This window comes from Lampetra fluviatilis, chromosome 3, assembly GCF_964198595.1.
Source record: "Lampetra fluviatilis chromosome 3, kcLamFluv1.1, whole genome shotgun sequence".
Lineage (NCBI taxonomy): Eukaryota > Metazoa > Chordata > Hyperoartia > Petromyzontiformes > Petromyzontidae > Lampetra > Lampetra fluviatilis.
Window position 1 is genome coordinate 16,213,414 of NC_136277.1, and position 21,015 is coordinate 16,234,428.

Genomic DNA, 21,015 nt, shown 5'->3' on the forward strand with positions numbered 1-21,015 from the left:
ATCACAACACAAGCGATGACGATTTAATCGAAACGTCATCGCTTGTGTTGTGATCGATCACTACACAAGCGACCGTTATCGCTTGTGTTGTAATCGAAACGTCGTCATCGCTTGTGTTGTGATCGAAAAGTCGTTTTTTTCCGATCACAACACAAGCGATGACGATGTGATCGAAACGTCGTCATCGCTCGAGTTGTAATCGAAATGTCGTAGTTTTTTGTTTGTTATTTTCGTTCAACCTATCTACGTGCCTTTTACCGAAAGACCCAAATAATACAAATGAAAGCTGATTTTCCGTCAGTGTAATTGTTACTTATTATTTACCATGTTATGTATTAAACGGTGATCGTTGTGTCACATCTTTGTCTTTAATCGCATTTCCGTGGTCCCGGGTCATTTGGTGGGGACGCCGTCTAAGTCGGACGTTATATTCGAGAAGGAGATGAAGCGATATAACGTGGATAAACATTGCAGATGTCGTACAATAGAGACGATAGAAAGGGCATACAGATGAGAGAGAAATGAGACGTCCATAAGAGACTTTTGAGATGTATGTTTAACGTCTTTCGCACCGTACGTTGAGGATGGACAACAAACTAAAACACACAAAAGCAGTTCTCAAGAAATACGTTTTAAATCTGGATTTAAAAGTACATAGCTCCCAATGGGATTCCTAATGAAAGTAGAGCTGCAGACAACATAGCGACTTCTGACACGCTATATATATTGTGATGTTTATTAGGAGTTCAAATTATATTTCACGCACATAATCTCCTTATACGCGTCCACCCATTCAATCCGCTCACAATGTTACATTTCCTTCGACCCACCGCACATCTGAATATTTAAACACTGGAGGAATCCGATGAACTATAAAGTTATTTTTCACACATGTCCAGCCACCCCATTGCCTCCTCCTCATGTGCCATGTCTCCATATCTATCAACCCGTACGGGTTATCCTTATTCTTGTGTAGGTAAATTGAGTGTTCAGGTCCATACGGCGTACAGCCGTTTCAATACGGGGCAACTACAAGCATGCGTCTATTTGCGTTTTTCCCTTGTGATGGAACTTTGTAGGATGAACGTTGAGATTTATAAGGGCACGGGGTGACCAATAGGGTCTGAATTAGTCTAATAAGGTAAGCACTATAAGGGGTTGACAGGTATGTGGTGGTGAGTGTACTAGTGGTGTCTATTTATTTGTGTTTCTTCCTTGTGATGGGAATTTGTAGGTTGAACGTTGAGATTTATAAGGGCACGAGTTGACCAATAGGGTCTGAATTGGTTTAATAAGGTAAGCACTATAAGGGGTTGACAGGTATGTGGTGGTGAGTGTACTAGTGGTGTCTATTTGTTTGTGTTTTTCCCTTGTGATGGAACTTTGTAGGATGAACGTTAAGATTTATAAGGGCACGGGGTGACTGATAAGGTCTGAATTGGTCTGTAATAAGGTAGGCACTGGTAAGGGGTTGACAGGTTTGTGTCGCCCTCTCAACCCCACCAACTGTTTACCCGTCCCCCTTGCCATCTTGCCCCTCTTGCAGCAGGAGCTAACCATGTCACTGGGGCCCACGCTGGATGCCATGCTGAGCGGGGGGCGATCGGCGTCCAGCCTCGACGGGGCGACGGGACCCTCCTCGTCGCTATCTGACGAGTCCGAGATGAGTGAGGAGGACGTGGTTTTGGTGCACAAGCCGGCCACTTGGCCCCGGTGCGAGGAGGAGAGGGGGGACCAGCCACAGGCCCAGGTATTTTTTGGGGCCCACGTTTCTCTGACATTTATATTGCCATTCAATTCATTTTTACATTTTACCAGGTAATGCCCCACTGACCTATAATAACTCTTTTTTTTCTAAAGCGACCTGGCGATCACAAATGGTAGCTCAACTACGTGGCTTATCATCACGTGGATATTTAGCAGCCAAATACTGTTAAACGCGTGGCGTTGATTCTACAGGTAAATTGAGTTTTTAGGTGCATACGGCGTACAACCGTTTCAATACGGGCAACAACAAATTTGCGTCTATTTGTGTTTTTCCCTTGTGATGGGACTTTGTAGAATGAACGTTAAGCTTTATAAGGTCACGGGGTAACCAATAAGGTCTGAATTGGTCTAATAAGGTAATCACTATAAGGTGTTGACAGGTACAGTATGTAGTGGTGAGTGTACTCCAGGTGTCTATTTGTGTTTCTCCCTTGTGATAGGAATTTGGAGGTTGAACGTTGAGATTTATAAGGGCACGGGGTGACTGATAAGACCTGAATTGGTCTGTAATGAGGTAGGCACTGGTAAGGTGTTGACAGGTATGTGTCACCCTCTCAACCCCACCAACTGTTTGCCCGTCCCCCTTGCCATCTTGCCCCTCTTGCAGCAGAAGCTAACCATGTCACTGGGGCCCACGCTGGATGCCGTGCTGAGCGGGGGGCGATCGGCGTCCAGCCTCGACGGGGCGACGGGACCCTCCTCGTCGCTATCTGACGAGTCCGAGATGAGTGAGGAGGACGTGGTTTTGGTGCACAAGCCGGCCACTTGGCCCCGGTGCGAGGAGGAGAGGGGGGACCAGCCACAGGCCCAGGTATTTTTTGGGGCCCACGTTTCTCTGACATTTATATTGCCATTCAATTCATTTTTACATTTTACCAGGTAATGCCCCACTGACCTATAATAACTCTTTTTTTTCTAAAGCGACCTGGCGATCACAAATGGTAGCTCAATGAAGTGGCTTATCATCACGTGGCCATTTAGCAGCCAAATACTCTTAAACGCGTGGTGTTGATTCTACAGGTAAATCGAGTTTTCAGGTGCATACGGCGTACAGCCGTTTCAATATGGGCAACAACAAATATGCGTCTATTTGTGTTTTTCCCTTGTGATGGGAATTTGTAGGTTGAACGTTGAGATTTATAAGGGCACGGGGTGACTGATAAGGTCTGAATTGGTCTGTAATAAGGTAGGCACTGGTAAGGTGTTGACAGGTATGTGTTGCCCTCTCAACCCCACCAACTGTTTGCCTGTCCCCCTTGCCATCTTGCCCCCCTTGCAGCAGGAGCTAAACATGTCACTGGGGCCCACGCTGGATGCCATGCTGAGCGGGGGGCGATCGGCGCCCAGCCTCGACGGGGCGACGGGACCCTCCTCGTCGCTACCTGGCGGGTTCGAGATGAGTGAGGAGGACGTGGTTTTGGTGCACAAGCCGGCCACTGGGCCCCCGTGCGAGGTGGAGAGGGGGGACCAGCCACAGGCTCAGGTATTTTTTTCTGGCTCACGTCCCTCTGACATTTTATTGCGATTCAATTTATTTTTACATTTTACCACGTAAGGCCCCACTGAGCTATAATAGCTTTTTTTTTTAAGCGACCTGGCGATCACAAATGGTAGCTCAACGAAGTGGCTTATCATCACGTGGACATTTTAGCAGCCAAATACTCTTCAACGCGTGGTGTTGATTCAAAATGTGGAGTGAAAAAAACGGAAGACCCGGAGAAAAAATCCACGTGACCACGGCGAGAGAGAGAGACAAGCAAACTCCAAATATACAGCAGGCGTTAGGGTCGGGATAGAATCTCACGACCTCCTGTATACCAAACGAGGTAGTTAACATCTCGCCACCGTGGCACACGGATTGAGGGGTGGCCTGCACAGGTCCCCCATTACGACTCATTTCGCAGGGTTTTTCAACTGGTGCTCCGTGGAGGATTTATAAATTGAAAGGGGGGGTGGGGATGCCCACATAAGAATGTCTGCTTAGGGCCTCCAGCAACCATACCTGCGTGGACAACCACACGACTTAAGTGGCATTAACTTAGAAAACATTGAGTACTGTTTGTGATTCACCGTGACTCACACCACGGTGTGTGTGTGTGTGGAGATTGGTCTCGGTGGGGCCTGGCAAGTCAGCGGTGATGTGGCGAGGCTAAATTTTGTTTTTTTTTCTGGGCGGCCGGGCAGGTGGTGCTGAGCATAATGTGGAACGGAAGGATCCTGGGCATGGCCTTCTACGACTCCGAGGACGGCAACGTCTACTACATCAACGACACGCCCGACACGGATAACAACTCGCTTCTCAAACGCGGTGCGGACACTTGCACGCAAAGATCCCCCCAACCACCCGTGTAGCCTCCACAAACTTTTGGGGCCAAGTGCTCGTCAGCGAGTGTATATCGGTGTCTCAGCAGGAGAGCGTGTATCGGTGTCTCGCGATCACAAGGTTGCGCATCCAATTCCTGGTTGAGGGTTGTACTCCGCCAATCATTCATCTGGCATCAATAAAATAAAGTACCACTTTGTGGGAAGGTAAAAAGTGTTTGTCCTATGGATAGACTCGCCCACTACAGGCTTAAGGCTGGAACAAGAAATTAGCACGATCTCAATGTTCATTCAAACAGGAAATCGCTTTGACTTTTATTTGATGCCGGAATGGTGCACGTGGCGGCGGTAGTGGTCAGCACCCCAGTGCCTATGTTTACGCACCACTCCAGGTACTTCTTTCAGGCCATTTCGACCTAGGGAAAGCCAAGGACCGGTTTTTAATACTGCTCGCCACAGATGCCAGCCGTGGCTGGAAATGAAATTCTGCTGGCTGGGTTTGTACCGCTGTGCGCCAATGACTGCACCCCCCCCCCCACTTCCTCCACGCAAACTCATGCAAACACTTGCAAAAAAAAATGCACACGCATGCATCTCTCCACCCCAATTTCCCATCTTGAGTCAATTCTCAGTTTATTTTGCACGCTAATCATTTATATCTTCAGAAGCCTTTGCACATCCCTTTCAATTGCACGTGACTCACCGTCTGACAAAACCGTGAGCGTGCTGCTCTCGCTTCAGCTGTGCAAACAAGATGCATCCTCTGTGTGTCTTTGTTGAATAAGCTCTCAGGTCTTCAAATGAGTCACTTTTTACGGTGTGTATGGTCAAGGCTGAAACTATCAAAGCTTCCTCTCGTCTTGTGAACCCCATTTCACTTCGTGTGCGAATCTGGGATTTAATCCATGAGCCCTGCCAAGCCACCTGCTCTCCCCCAGATGTAGTTTGTTTGAAGGGGAACTGTATTTACGGACGGGGAACATTTGTAAAGTATTCTTTGTTTTACTCGGATATGAAATGACCCCATTGGGACACATGAACATAACGTTCATATCCGCCACTACTGGACATCTGTGAAAGAGAGCTTTATAGCATATCAGATGCCTCCAATATAAATACTGATTCTATTCTGATGAAACTACTGGATATCTGTGAAAAAGAGTTTTATAGTTCATCGGATTCCTCCGGAATAAATACTGATTCTGAAACAACACTGCCTCTTTTGCAAGGACCACCCTGTGGTGGTTTTGTTTTCGCCATTGCGCTATACCTGGACCGGCAACATGGTCGAACCGGGCGGCTGTCTGTGCTGCGCAGTGATTTTCCAGCTGAACCCGACATGCATCATCACCAGTGCCAAGCAGAAAGACAGCTTCTTCAAGATGCTCGCCAACCCAGGTGAGAGTGGCAGGTCGTGGCGCACCGCCGCCTTGCCCTCCGTACGGACGCTCACTCCACTCGCTCACGCGACCGTTCGTTATGGGTATCGCAGCCAGCACAGGCAACTGGGCCGAATTAGATGCTTCAAAGCCAAGGTGTGGGGTGGCTGGCTGCCTGTCTGCGTGCGAGCAGACGGTGAGGTCGGTGAGAAGAAGGCCCCCGAGGGGGATGGCGGTGAGCAAGTGGATGGTCGTGAGCAGGGAAGTTACAACGTGGAGGTGCTGCCCAGCTTGAACTTCTGTGGGTCTGGGGTGGAGGTGACGTGGCACGGGGCTCGAGCCACACACTCACTCGGTGTTGCGTCACACTGGCTCAGTGTCACGCTGACTCAGTCTCTTTTACGTGCGACACCAAGTTAGCAGCACTCTTGTCAAAGCATTACTTTGGTCCATTCTCGGCCGTACATTGACCATCAGGAATGGCTGCTCTCGGCTAACGTACACACACGCACCCTTACATGTGTGTGTGTGTGTGCTTCTAGTGGTGGAAGCCGGCAAGCAGCGTATCCTCAACACCAACCTGCCGGGCATGTTGCCGGACCTCACGGAACAAGAGCGCATCTACCACTTCGTGAAGATGGTGCCGTTCGACAATTCTTATATGGTACCGCACGGGATTCCTTTGAACAGGGAATAGCGATTCTTACAACCTCGGGACAGGTGCCAGTATTGCATTATGTTGCAGAGTGGGGCGGGCAAGACCCATGTTCGCCATGGTGGCGAGATGTTAACTACCTCGCCTGGTATACAGGGGGATCGTGGGTTCGATCCCGACCCTGATGCCTGTATGTTTCCATGTTCTTCCCGTGGTCGTGTGCATTTTTCTCCAGGTCCTCCTGTTTTTCCCTCCACGTTTAGAAACATGCGTTTAGAGTATTTGGCTGCGATAAATTTCCACACGATAAGCCACTTCATTGAGCTATCATTTGTGGCCAGGTCGCTTTTGAAAAAGTGGTATATGGCTCAGTGGGCCTTACCTGGTCAAATAAAGAAAAATGATGGTGTTGGTGGTGGCAGTGCCAGTGCTGTTGGTTATCTTTGTTGTGTGTGTCTGCAGTTGTGTGCGATGGGCGCACTGCTCAAGTACGTGGAGCAGAAAAGGGTGGGCGTGGAGCTGGAGAACAAGGATGTGCGCGTCCCCATCATGGCCTTCCGCATCTTCATGCCGTCCGTGTCCACGCCGGCCACACCACACCGCCGTGACCACAACCACAGAGACAACCACAGCACCTTGAACACAACCACATTGACAGCCACACCACTCACAGCTGTCTTCACCACCGGCACGACCACACAACTCGTGGCGCTCACAGCTTTCATAACCACCACCGACGCAACCACACCAATGGAAACACAACCCACGACACTCACTGCTTTGATCACCACAAGCACAACCACACCACTGATCACAGCCACAAATACCCATGTCGTACGCAACTGTATACACGGTCCTCTTTATCACCCAACCCACAGTATACATAATTTAGTGTCTCACCGAAACTAAGCATGTATGAGTCTTAAGCCGTCTTGCCTTTCTCCATTTCGTAAAATATTAAATATATTTGTTACAAAACAGCACGACTAAATAGATTTACAGCCGTTTTTTTTTGCACAACAATGGAACACATGCAATACGTTTCAGCAGTCGACGTGAACGAGGCGTGGAAAAATGTCTGGTTCTGTCAGTATTGACGCAAGCATGCGTGCGCTTCTCTCGTCCTAGGGAGGACATCGTGCACGTTGACAAGAACACCTTCCGGTACCCAGCACAGGCCTGGGGCGCCAACAGCAACAGCACCAGCACGGCACATGAGGGCAAAGCGTGCACCACTGGCCCTTACACGAGACATTTGGGGGAACTGCCTATTCCGTCAGGACAAACACAATAGACAGAGGCGCCATCTGCACCACCAGCACTAGCAGCACAATACATATGGAAATCACCTACACCACCAGCAGCACATAACACAAGAACATCAGCTGTAGCAGTAGGACCAGGACAAGACACGGACTCCACCTGCACCATCCATCATCAGCTCAAGTTCTGGGGGCGTGTGTCTGCGTGTGTGCACATGCGTGTTAATATGTTTACGTGTTTGCATGTGTGTGGGGGAGCGGTAGTGTAGCGGTTAACGCACTGCGCTATGAACCCGGCGGCCCGAGTTCATATCCCGCTCACGGCCAACGCTAGTGATGATTGTCTGAACCGGTTCTTGGCCTTCCATAGGTCAACTGAGCCTCAAGTGAGTACCTAGTGTGGTGTGTGAACATCGCCATTTGGAAGACAAAGGAGGCTGGGCATAGTGCTGGCCAACCCACCCTTTTGTGTGCTGTGCCGGCCTTTCTAGGTACTCGCTCACAACACTTGTCCCAACAGTTTGTTATGGCTTCACGGGGGAACTTTGTCTTTGCAGCGCCTTGCAGATATTTAAATCTCGGACTCACCCGTCAGCGTTTAAAAGTGTCTTTGGCGGCAAGGAAGGACTCAGCCTCTTCGGTAACTGCTCGCCACTCACTCACCCACTCGTTTCTCCACTCCGCCCCCTAAACTGCTCACTTCCGGCCCCCCTCACTCCTCGGCTAACTCAGCCACCTGCATGCCCGTTCACTCAACGCCAGCCCAATCGACCTCTCATTGCTGTCCTCATTCACAAGGGATTAACCTCCCCGGAGCACAGTGTCCACCATCCACTTCAATCCTCATCGCTCACATTGAATACCAACACAGAACCTAATTTTTTTGTTTGTTTAAACTGCATAGTTACTACGGATCCGGCCACCCAAGTTCGATTCCCAGTCACGTCAAGTATCACTTCTGAGCAAAATCCGAACGGGTCCTGGACCCAACCTCACTTTCACCAGCCAGCACTAATCGGCGTGGTGAAGTTTTATTAAACAATCCCCATGACCGATACATTGAGGTCTTTACCCAATAATCAATTGATAAAGGGTTGTGAATTATTATTATTATTCCTGGTTTATTAGGCGGGTCAAGTTTATTCGGCAGTAGAGTGAGCGGCACGCAATCAGAAGCGTGCGAGTTCAAATCCGGCTTGGGGATTGCCTTGCCATATGAACATGCAATTTCCACTACTTGCTCACGGCTGTAAGAAAACGATGAGCGCACACTACTTCGATGCTCGTTTTGGGCAGGAAGCCACTCATAACAGTATTTTAAATCGCCACTGTGTTCAACGTCGGTGTCGTAAACGGGGACGGTCATCAGTATCGCTGTGTCTCCCGCAGGCATCATGAACCGCTGTCACTCCCCTCCTGGCGTTCGCCTCCTCGAGTGAGTCCCTTCGGGCACCCCCCCCACAAGAGTGTGACTAGAACAGCCACAAGGGAGCAGGGTTAGGGCCGTGTTGGTGTTCAGGCTATGTGGTGGAACGTGGCTGTATGAGTGGTCATAGTGTGAATGCCATCACGGTTGTTATGGTGGTGGCTGCTACCTGTTATGATTTTGTTCTGGTTGGTAGTGTGTTGTGGTAGTCTCTTGGTTGTGTTATTGATTGTGTTACGCTGATGGTTGTGTTATGGTAATCTTCTGGTTATGGTATTGTGTGTTTAGAGTTATGGTAGTCTTACGGTATTGCCTTGGTGGTGATTTTGCTACGCAAATTTTCACCTTAGCGATTGCATTTCAGTAACGATCGCATTGTGGTGGGTGTCTGAGTAGTGGCATGGTAGAGGATTGTGTTCAGGTTGTGGAAGTATTACAGTCGAGTTACGATGCTGGATATGTTGCCGCTTTGGTCACTGGCCGGGGCGCTTCCTCCCCACCATTTCGCCCACTCCAGGATGTGGTTCCGCCGCCCGACGCGCAACCTGCAAGAGCTGTCGGACCGCCAGGACGTCGTCGAGTTCACCACCTCCCCATGCAACTGTGAAGTCGTCAAGAGGCTGCAAAACTACCTCAAGCAGATCCGGAGCCTATCCGTGAGTCCCTTCAGGGCTGCCCCCCCCCTCCCTCACCATTCACGGCATTAAATAAGAATAAACTTGCACCACGAGCGGCTCTCCACAGCGGGGCCCCCCCACTCACCACTTTGGCCAAATCCGTCACGCTCCCTCGCCCCCCATGTGCATTCACTCTCTGTTGTAGGCCTTCCTCTGTGTTGTGTCTTAGGCCTTTCCTGGGTTAGTAGGCCCCTCTCCGGCAGTGTTGAGGTCTGAGCGTCCGCTCGGATCCATAAACACTCAAAGCCATTTCTCATGAACGAGTCCCGTGACCAAGGCCAGATGGTGGGGATCACGCCCGGCAAGATTTTGAAGGTCGCGTCTCTATGGCGCAGCAGCAGCTGCGGGATCTTGTGGAGGGTATAAAGTGTTGGCGAGGTGTGGTGGCATCAACGGCTTTGGCCACTTTGACATCTTTATGTTTAATGAAATAGTGGTGGCGGGGAGGCTCAGAGATCAGAGCACTGAGCTGGCACTCCTCATTTCCCTTGTTTAAATCTGCGAAAGGGCCCACGATTAAACCAGGTTCTCAAGTGTTAGACACTTGTAACTGTTACAATTCTCTGCACACGGGTGTCTAACGTCTCCACCATTCTCAGCGGTCTCCTGCAGATCTCCCGTAATAGACATCAGACACCCGATGTCTTCTCTACCCCCACAGAGAATCCTCATCCGAATGAAGATTTCCCACGCCACTGTGCAAGACTGGAAGGCACTCTACCAGGTGCCACCCCCTCCCCCTACTGCCGCTTGCCATTGCCACACCGCGGGGTTCCGTGGTAGTACACCTAGAGGCCATTAAATGCCCTGCCGGGCGCCAGAGGACCAACACACTACCCGCTGCGCCAGTACCCGTGTGCGGCCGATAGTGCAATTCTTACACCAGGAATTGCCACCTGTGGCAGCCTTGGGGAAGCCTCGTGACACCGTCCTGGAAGAGTAGGCTATTGCTTTCCAGTAATGGTCCAAATCATGCATGCAGCAAGACTCTGGTACCCATTCATATCACACGTGTTGTAGTGGTGAAGTTCATAACAAAATGATGGGTGGTGGTGCTCGTGTTGTGAAGTGATATTCTGCGGTAGAGATTGCACCATGTGGTGATAGTGGTGTTGGTTTGGTACAGACGGTCTTCCACCTGGTGTACATTTGGGAAACGTGCCGCAATCTGCCTCAGAATGTGAAGCTCTTCGCCAGAATCAATCACACCTCCAGGAACCTCACCTACATCAGCTCGCTGCTCGCCAACGTGGTAAGGTGGACGCAGAGTCCACATGCCTGCACTCGGCGCCCAGCGCTGACCTGCCCGTTGCACTGGGTACCTCCATGGGCCATGCTGCGGTGGTGGTAGAGTAGCGCGCGTACAGGGAATGGAGATGGATCACCTGCTCTGGGGATGCGTGTGAGCGTGCTGTGTGTGTGTGTGTGCAGGACCCCCCGGAGGTAGTGGGGTGAAAAGGGATAAGTCGCCTTAGGCTTCACACAAAAGAGGGTGCCACGGCGGGTAATATGGACGGTGAAATAAGGGGGCCCCCACGTGGTGGCATTGTGGCCCCGGGCCTCCAGGAACCTCCAGGCGGCCCTGGGTGTGTGTGGACGTCTGTGCGTGAGCGTGTGAGTGGTATGTCTCATGAAGTGGTCGACTCAGCCTCAAATGAGTACCTGGCGTGGTGTGTAAAAATCACTACTCGGGAGACAAAGGCGGCCGGGCGTGGCGTTGGCCACCCACCCCCTTGTGTGCCGTGCCAATTTTCATAGGCGTTCGCTAACAGCACTCGGCCCAACCGTCTGTTAAGGTTATACGGTATGAACGCGGTGGGCACGTTGCAGATGGACTTTGAGTCGAGCAAGATGGAGAGCAGATGCGTGGTGAAGCCCAATGTGGACACCTCGCTTGATGAAAGTGAGTTGCTCGGCATCCCACTTCATGTATAACCAGAACAAGAGCACTTGCACTAAGTGTAAACACTCACCGTAATGCCACCAACGCTTAAAACACTAACCTTAACGCTAATCCAAGCACAAGCCTCGATGTTCATATCTCCAATACTAACCGTAACATTAACCCTAACAACCAATATTCTCAACAATAATATCCACACTAACTCGAACACTCATTGCGAACACTCACCCTACTAATAATACACTAAATATAATACTCCCCATAATCTTGCCATCTGGCTGCCGCCTGATGATGCCGGTTGTAATTACTGGCCAAACGTCGTACTCAAGATTGTAAATGTTGTGGATTTGCTCTCCAATACACCGGTGTGCTGTAATAGTAATGAATTGGCATGCTCTGTTTACGTGACAAACCTTACGAATTGGCTGTGTCGGGTGGTGGAGGGTTTAATGACACATTTCTATTTACGCGATCTAACCTAAAAAAAATCTGTTTCATGGATGATATTGGCCGCGAAAGCCCACGTGTAAAACTTAATTAAAATTAACACTGACGTGTGTATGTTGAACTTCTATCGCACCGTATGTAGCCAACAAACTAAACACTAAAAGCAGTGCGACACTAACCTTACCACTAATCCGACCTAATGCTAGCCTTAACATGAATCTCTAACACTCTGAATATTAACACGAATTACCAATACTATCCTCAATATTCATAATTCCACCTATTTCGAACACCAACTCTGCCATCAGCACGAACACTAAACATAACACAAACCTTAACCCTGCCATTAACAAATAACTTCAAAAATAATCCCTCACACTAACCTTGTTGTCCTTCCCCCTCACCTCCGATTTACACAGTTGACACTAAACCAAAGACGAACACCAACTCTACCTTTGCGCTAACCCCAGACAAAAAACATCTTCTACAAATGACCGAAGAAAAAATCTTCCTCACGTACTCCCAGCTCTCCCTGTGAGTGCGTGAACGAATCCCTTGAGGCTCTCTGCACGTTTAAACGAAACCTATTGAATTAAGGGCTGTGGGGAGGGAGTGAGTGGGACCCCCCCACCACCACCGCCCAGGTCTCCCTTGCGAGAGCGAGCGCCCCCTCACCGCGTCTGTCCTTGCGGTGCCGACACGTGTAGAGAAGCGCACGTTCTACGGGCTGCCGGACTTCATGACGCGCGTGGCGCGTGACGAGCTGGAGGAGCTGGATGTTCGCATCACCTCGTGCCGCATCATCTACCTACCGCAGGTGCAGCCGGTGAAGGGGTGGTGCCAGTGGTGATTGTGCTGGTGATTGTGGTGGTGATTGTGATGTGATGAGCGGTAGTGTAACGGTAAGCGTGCTGCGCTACAAAGCCGGCGACCCGAGTTCGATTCTCGCTCATGGCCAACACAAGTGACGATTATCTGAGCCGGTCCTGGGCCTCCCCTAGGTCGACTCAGCCTCAAATGGGTACCTAGTGCGATGTGTAATCATCGTCACTGAGGAGACAAAGGCGGCCGAGCGTGGTGCTGGCCGCCCACCCCCTAGTGTGCTATGCCGGCCTTCATAGGTGCTCACTAACAGCACTTGCCCCAACAGGCTGATAAGGCTATACGGGGGATCTTTGTCTTTGTTTGTTAGCGATAGTGTTGATGATGGTGTTGAGTCCATGCGTTTAGAAACATTTTTAATCAACATGCGTTTTAGAGTATTTGGCTGCTATAAATCTCCACGAGATAAGCCACTTTGTTGAGCTATCATTTGTGATAGCCAGGTCGCTTCTGAAAAGAGTGCTCATATACCTCAGTCGGGCTTTACCTGGTAAATAAAAAACATAGTTCAGCTTTAGTTTAGAGTCCGTGTGTGCCTCGCTCACTCGCGTGTGCCCCGCACTGGCGCATGCAGCTCGGGTACCTGCTCTCCGTGCCACAGCTGCCGGAGATGGAGAAGGAGGCGGAGGAGGGAAACTTTGAAATTGAGGGCCTTGAATTCATGGTGAGCGCAGGGCACTGTCGTAGCATCCCCCGTCACCACACACACTCCCCGCACGCACGCACGTGACGATGACACACTCTAACCACACACTAAACATTCATCTCTCAGCCAACATTCACACTCGCCACACTCCATAATATTCACAGTCAGCACATTCAGCCAAAGTTACCGCAACACTAGCCCCAACAGTCTTCCCCAGGCTATATGGGGGGTCTTCGTGCGCGTGTGTGGTGTCAGTTTGTGTCGAACAACAGGGTGCACTACCGGAGTTCCCGCACGCAAGAGCTGGACCAACTGCTGGGCGACGCTCGGTGTGAGATCAGAGGTGAAGCTCGCAGCTCCATCTCCATTGGCCTCCCTCTCACGCGTGTTTGTCTTTCTTTCTTAAGGGAATTTGGCGTCCTCCCGCACACGCAAAAAAATACTCATTGAAGATTTGTAACGCACACAGATGAACAGGAAACCACAAGACGAGCGGAGCGGCTGCAAATATCAGACCACGTCTGTGGTCCTACATTTGGATGTCTGGCCAACTCCTCTAATGAGTGTTGCTACACGTGAGAGTAAACCGGGCACTGTATATTATATATCAGCGCATGCAATCAGCAGCATTGGGCCAACACAAGCAAACTCTTTGATCGGTCTCAATACTGTTAGCACCGTGGGGGGATGGGATAATATCGAAATCGGTGTTTACCGTTTGGACGATGACGGTAACACGATGAACGCGACGGGCGCTGACGAGAAACCGCCGGCGCCGTGCGCCAGACCAGGAGCTGGCCATCGTGCAACAGCTGCAGGGGAAGGTGATGGAGCAGGCGGCCGTGCTGACGAAAGCGATGGAACTTGCCGCTCGCCTTGACTGCCTGCTGGCGCTGGGCATGGTGGCGCGCGATTACGGCTACCGGCGCCCCCGCCTCACCACCAGCAACATCATCAACATCAAGGGCGGCCGGTGGGGCCACGCGGTGCCGCGTATAAACACGCATGGACGCATGCGCACACACACACACGAGGACATAGACAACACACAAATACAAAGATCCCCCGTTTAGCCTGAACAGACTGTTGGGGCAAGTGCCGTTAGCAAGCTTCGGCACACAGAGGGGTGGTGTGGTTTGCACCGCCTTTTTGTCTACCCCATTGCTGATGTTTCTACACACTGCACCGGGTGCTCATTTCAGGCTGAGACGACCTATGGGAGGTCCAGAACCGGCCCAGATATTCGTTATCGATGTTGGCCGTGAGCGGGCATCGAACTCTGGTCGCCGGGTTCGTAGCGCAGCGTCATAACCGCTGTGGCACCGTTCCCCCCACACGAAGCACAGCCACACACTGAGGTACTCTCACCCCTAAACAAGTAATTGGGGAATTCAGAGAATTTAGATGAAAGATTTAATTAAAGCCGCTGATGAATATCAGCCAAGACAAGGGGTTTAATATCGCAGCTCTTATTAAAGAGCGTTACAGGAGCATGACTCAGTGCCTCCCTACAGATAGGACCCCCTGGCGTGGAATGCAGTGTAGTAGGACATCTCTCCCCAGCGAGCCCATTCCCACACGACTGAAGCCTCCGTTGGCACGGCTCCGGTTTATTTGTTTAAACCAGGTGAGAGAAGTCAAGACGCCGGGAGAGAGTCTCACTTGCGAGGATTTTAACTGATTCGTTGGTGGCACTTACAGCGATGCGGAAGCACGAACTACGAAATTAAAAATAGCCGTAATTTGAAATTGTACTGTGCCACACCGACGAGCGGGGAAAGTAGCCTGGCAGCGAACCTGCGCCAACATTTGCCCAAGTTCTGTGGTCCTTAATATATTAAGATGTTTTCGGCCAATTTCAAATATGCACTGAAAGTAGGACCATTGCCCGAAAACGTCGCTTATTCAATGTTATTTTGTATTTTATTTTTGTCTTGAGATATTGTCACCTCCAACAATGATCCCGGTTCACCAAAATGACGAAAGCAATGAAATTAAATAAAGACAGCAATGAAAGAAATAGAAAATCAGGACCAAATAAAACCTCGTCACGGGAGAAATAGAAAATACTGCACAAGCATGAATCAATATTGAAGAAAATGCATTTCCTGTAACGTAGTAGGCTGGCTCAGAGAATGCTTTTAAACCATTCAGAGTGCAATTACGATGCAGAAATATGAAAATATTTAGGGCAATTATTGCACTGATATGTCGGCAGACAAGGATAGTCAAAGTGATTTACTGCTAAAATAAACATTGAGGCATTGGTGCTCATCCGTTTACAGCCCTGAGCCAGTGGTGAAAATTCCACATTCCTATGGCGGGGGGTGTGTCCATGGGACGACATTAACGTCTTCAGAGTAACTTTTTAGACGCGGATTTTTTATCGGAAACATTTGGCCCCGTTCCTCCACCGTGATGATGATGATGCGATAACGACGATGATGGCGCCGCATGTGCCGTTTGCCAGGCACCCGCTACTGGAGCTGTGCACCGGCATGTTCGTGCCAAACCCTATGGTCAGTGACATGCACCACGGCAAGATGAAGGTGATCACGGGGCCCAACGCATGCGGCAAGAGTATCTACCTGAAGCAGGTGATATTCACGTGGACGCACAAACAAAATATCCCCCTCCGTGTAGCCTCACAGGCTGCTGGGACAAGTGCTCATTCACTCACGAAACAATGACAAGATCTCACTGCGTAGCCTCAACGCCTTAACAGACTTTTGGGGCAATTGTTGCGAGCGAGCGCCTGTGAAGGCTGGCGCGGCACACAAAGTGGGGGTAGGAGGCCAACACCACGCCCGGCTGCCTTTGTCTCCTCAGTGCTAATGTTTACACACTGCACCAGGTACTCATTTAAGGCTGAATCAACCTGGGGAATGCCCAGAACAGTTTAAATATTCGCCATTGTTATTAATCATGAGTGGGAATCGAACTCGGTTCGTTAGGTTCATAGTCGAGTGCGCTAACCACGAGCCACCGCTCAACCACCCACTCACACACATTATGCAGAAACACACAACAAATATCCCCCATGTGGCCTACACACGCCGTTGGGGGCAAGTGCTGCTCTTGCCATTTTATACCGTCGGCCGGATTGTTTTGCATCACCGCCTGCGGCTGATGCCGCCACCATCCGCCGTGTGCCACGGTGCAGGTGGGGCTGATGGTGTTCATGGCGCTCATAGGCAGCTTCGTGCCGGCCGAAGAGGCGGAGATTGGGCTCCTGGATGGACTGTACTCGCGGGTCCAGACCAGCGAGAGCATCTCCACTGGCGCCTCCACCTTCATCATCGACCTCAACCAGGTGGTGCCCTGTGGTCCGATCGCTTCTACAGCAGGACGTGTGGCAAAAAAACTATATTGAAGAAAATGCAACATAGGTTGGCTCGGGTAATGGGTTTTTTTTAAACCGTCCAGAGTATAATTAAGATGCGGAAATATGAAAATATTTAGGGCAATTATTGTACTAATATGTAAGCAGACAAGTTTAGTCAAAGTGATTTACTGCTAAAATAAACATTGAGGCATTGGTGCTCATCTGCTGTTTATAGCCCAGAGCCAGTGGTGAAAATTCCACATTCCTATGGTGGGGGGCGAGTCTGTCCACGGGACGACTACTATCAACGTCAAAATGTGGTTCTAATTGTATTGACGCCAGAGGGAAGATGGGCCAAGTGAACGCCCAACCAGGATTTGGGTATTTCAAGATCTGATCGAGCTGCGTTGACTTACGGTTGCTGAACGAATAAGTGATGAGGTCGCGCTCATTATACACAAAGTGCTTGCCACAAATGAACCACGATACCTCGCTGATCTCGTCCAGGAGCACAAACCATCACACGAACTCCGGTCATCCTCGCAGCGGCTTGCTTTTGGCTAGCTATCGACAAAAGACGGTCACCCCATCGCGCGCTTTCAGATGCGCTTCTGCGGCCGTCTGGAACGCTCTTCCCTCCGATAGTTGGAAGCCACTGGTGCTATGCACTTTTAAATCTAGATTTAAAACTAATTTCTTTAGAACTTATTTTTGTGTATAGTTTGTTGTCTTTCCCCCACACCGCCGACTACATACGGTGCAAAATAAGTTCAATATACATTGGTCCTGACTGCTGGCGGCCTTGATCACCGGTGGTCTCCATCGGAACCTCAAGATACCAGTTGATTTTGTGTAACCAGATGAGAACTCAGAAGACCAGGATTAAGGTATCATTTGCAAGAGCGAGCTGGGTCACCGAAATTATAAAAGCAATAGCATAAAAAACACAAGTGCAACACGGCAGCAAATATAAATTATGGGCAATAAAACATCAGCATTACAGCAGAAATCGAAAATGGCACACAAACATAATCACGATTGCATAAAATACATTTCCAGGAATAAAAGTTGCCTTGAAACATTTACTTGAAGAAAAAAAAACATTCATATGAATATTAAGTTACAAAAATATTAACAAGAGTAGGCCATGCTCCGTTTACATTTGAAATTACCTGCAAATTACTCAATTGGACTACATATAGCAATCGCACCCCCCCCCCCCGACTGCAAAAACTTGGCAGAACCCTCCTGAGAAAGGGTCACGAGACTCAGTGAGGTTCTCCTTGATAAACCATCGTAACAAAATAGTAAACGCACCTGCAATTGAAAGTTACACACCCCATCCTCTCCCTCCAAAAACCCCCTCTCGCGATTGCTGCCGATGTGCCTTGCGTGTGGGTGTCCGCTCACAGATGGGGTCCAGTATCGCCGGCGCTACCGAGCACTCGCTGGTGCTGGTGGACGAGTTTGGCAAAGGCACCAATGCAGTGAGCGAGGGAGGGGTTGACGGTGAAGGGTCGAGCGATAGAGGCTGGTGGAACGTTGCGTGGTTGAGTGCAAGTGGTTGAGTGAGTAGCTACAGTGAGTGGGGAGGATAAGTTGTTGATTGCGAACGGCTAGGGTGAGTGCCTGAGTGAGTGACTCGGGTGAGTGGGGAGGATAAGTCGTTGAGTGCGAACGGCTAGGGTGAGTGCCTGAGTGAGTGACTCGGGTCGAGTGGTTGAGTGAGTGGGAAGCATAAGTCGTTGAGTGCGAACGGCTAGAGTGAGTGCCTGAGTGAGTGGCTCGGGTGAGTGGTTGAGTGAGTGGGAAGCATAAGTCGTTGAGTGCGAACGGCTAGGGTGAGTGCCTGAGTGAGTGACTCGGGTGAGTGGGGAGCCTAAGTCGTTGAGTGCGAACGGCTAGGGTGAGTGCCTGAGTGAGTGGCTCGGGTGAGTGGTTGAGTGAGTGGGAAGCATAAGTCGTTGAGTGCGAACGGCTAGAGTGAGTGCCTGAGTGAGTGGCTCGGGTGAGCGGTTGAGCGGCTGGGGAGCGTGAGCGGTCGAACGAGGCGCGCTTCCCAACACGGCTCCCGAGCGAGCTGGTGGAGTTGTGAGCAAGCAGTGCCACTGCGGTGTGCAGGCGGACGGGCTGGTGCTGCTGGCGGCCGTGCTGCGCCATTGGCTGTCGCGGGGCGAGCGCTGCCCCCACGTCATGGTCTCCACGCACTTCCACAAGCTCCTGCAGGATAAGCTGCTGCCAGAGAGCCCACTCATTTCCTTGCAGGTGCTCGTGGCAAAGACACAAAAGACAAAGACTTCCCCCCCTCGCTCCCCCTCGTTTAGTTTGACACGTAGTAAGGCTTTCGCGACCAATTGTATTCATAATGAAGGTTTTTTTGGGTTAGATCGCGTAACTATAAACGTGTCGTTAAACTCGCCACCACCCGACACAGCCAATTAGAAAGGTTTGCCAGGTAAACAATATTGAAGAAAATGCATTTCCTGTAACGTAGTAGGCTGGCTCAGAGAATGCTTTTAAACCGTTCAGAGTGCAATTACGATGCAGGAATATGAAACTATTTAGGGCAATTATTGCACTGATATGTCAACACACCACCAGTGTGTTGGAGAGTACATCCACAACATTTACAATTTGAGTACCATGGCATTTCACTGGTAATTACGTCCAACATCAACGGGCGATTTTGGCAGAATTCAGAGAAACGTCACGGGTAGCATCCTTCACGAGCCTCCTCCACACAAACACACTTGTAAACATGCACGCACTCGAACATAACAAAGACCCACCATATGGGCTATATGGACTGTTGAGACAAGCGCTGTGTGAGCACAGGCTGACAAGGTGCACGACAGGGTGGTGCGGACAGGGCCCCGATGTGATGGCTAAAATGTGTTGAGGCTGCCAACGTCGAGGCCACCACTATGTCGAGGTTGTTCTAGCATTGCGTCTGCCACTTTGTTGTGGCATAGCTCAGTGTCGACGCTTCGACTGGTGAAGCCAGCCCCGACGCTGAGGCTGGAACTGCATAAAGGCCGCCGCTTGTGTTGTGACTGGCCCTTCATCTTGGCCGCGTGCGTCGTAGACGTTCGAGACAGTGCAGGAGGGCGAGGAGCTTGTGTTCCTCTACCAGCTGCGGGACGGCGTTGCCAGCTCCAGCCTCGCGGTCAACGTGGCCCAGAACACCGGCCTGCCCGCCAAACTCTTGCAGCGCGCCACCGAGGTGCCACACTGCGGCGGTGGGGCCCCAACGTGGCCGCCACCACCACCACTATACAAAACCGCCATTGCCCTCTCCGCCAGCATCAGCGGCAGACATGAACCACCACCATTAGTACCACCTCCAATACGTGAATCACCCATTACAGAGGTTTTTTAGGTTATATCGCGTAAATATAAATGTGTCGTTAAACCCACCACCACCCGACAAAGCCCATTAGTAAGGTTTGTCACGTTAACAGAACATGCTAATGCGTTACTAGTACAGCACACCGGTGTGTTGCAGAGCAAAGCCACAACATTTACAATCTGAGTACGACGTTTCGCCAGTAATTACAACTAGCTTCATCAAGCAACAGCCAGACACAAACCACCGCTTTGCACACATTGCACCACAACGCACATACACATGACACGACAAAGACTTCTCTGGCCAATGCTGCTAGCGCGCACTTAATAAGGCCAACATGGCATACAATGGGGTACGTTGCTGAAGTTTAGCCGCCCAGCGGTCCGCTCGTTGTTGTGAGCTCTCGCTCCTCTGGCCTCCATTATTGTCGGAGGGCGACTGCCAACAATTTCCCAGTAGCATCCTTCACGAGCCGCCTCCACGGAGGCCAATCTTGACACTGCTGGTACCAGTCATCAGTCCACTCAGCTCCCGCATCCTCTTGGACCACATCACCCCATGTCTTCTCTCGCCTGTGCCACACCCGTTTCGCATCACACACAGCACCTTACGTGTATCGCCACCAAACACACACACAACCGTCATAGTTACACACACGTCTGTCATAGCTACACAAAGATCCCTCGAATAGCCTTAACAGACTGTTGGGGAAAGTGCTATTAGCGAGCACCTATCAAGGCCAGAACGGCACACGAGGGGGTGGGTGGCCAGCACCAGGCCCAGCCGCCCTTGTCTCCCGAGGAGCGATGTTTAGACTGCACCAGGTACTCATTTGAGGCTGAGTCAACCTAGGGGAGGCCCAGGACCTGTTCAGATAATCGTCAGTGGAGTTGGCCATGAGCAGGAATCGAACTCGGGTCGCCGGATTTGTAGTGCAGCACGCTAACTGCTGCACTACCGCTCCCCATAGCTACA

At 50.6% G+C, this 21,015-nt stretch overlaps 1 protein-coding gene across 1 annotated transcript; it reads left to right on the forward strand.

Annotated features, from left to right (window-relative positions):
* The first annotated feature begins 1,558 nt into the window (after positions 1-1,558).
* On the forward strand, positions 1,559-20,070 carry MSH5 (mutS homolog 5). Its single transcript, XM_078878999.1, has 23 exons — positions 1,559-1,750; positions 3,047-3,250; positions 3,952-4,075; positions 5,407-5,487; positions 5,662-5,769; positions 6,011-6,132; positions 6,586-6,695; positions 7,252-7,287; positions 7,943-8,025; positions 8,775-8,820; positions 9,329-9,467; positions 10,150-10,212; positions 10,615-10,740; positions 11,319-11,391; positions 12,546-12,655; positions 13,295-13,384; positions 13,622-13,709; positions 14,153-14,339; positions 15,837-15,963; positions 16,530-16,679; positions 18,104-18,178; positions 18,813-18,956; positions 19,777-20,070. The coding sequence occupies exons 1-23, from the start codon at positions 1,559-1,561 to the stop codon at positions 20,068-20,070; spliced, it is 2,772 nt and encodes a 923-aa protein (XP_078735125.1).
* The last annotated feature ends 945 nt before the right edge of the window (positions 20,071-21,015 follow it).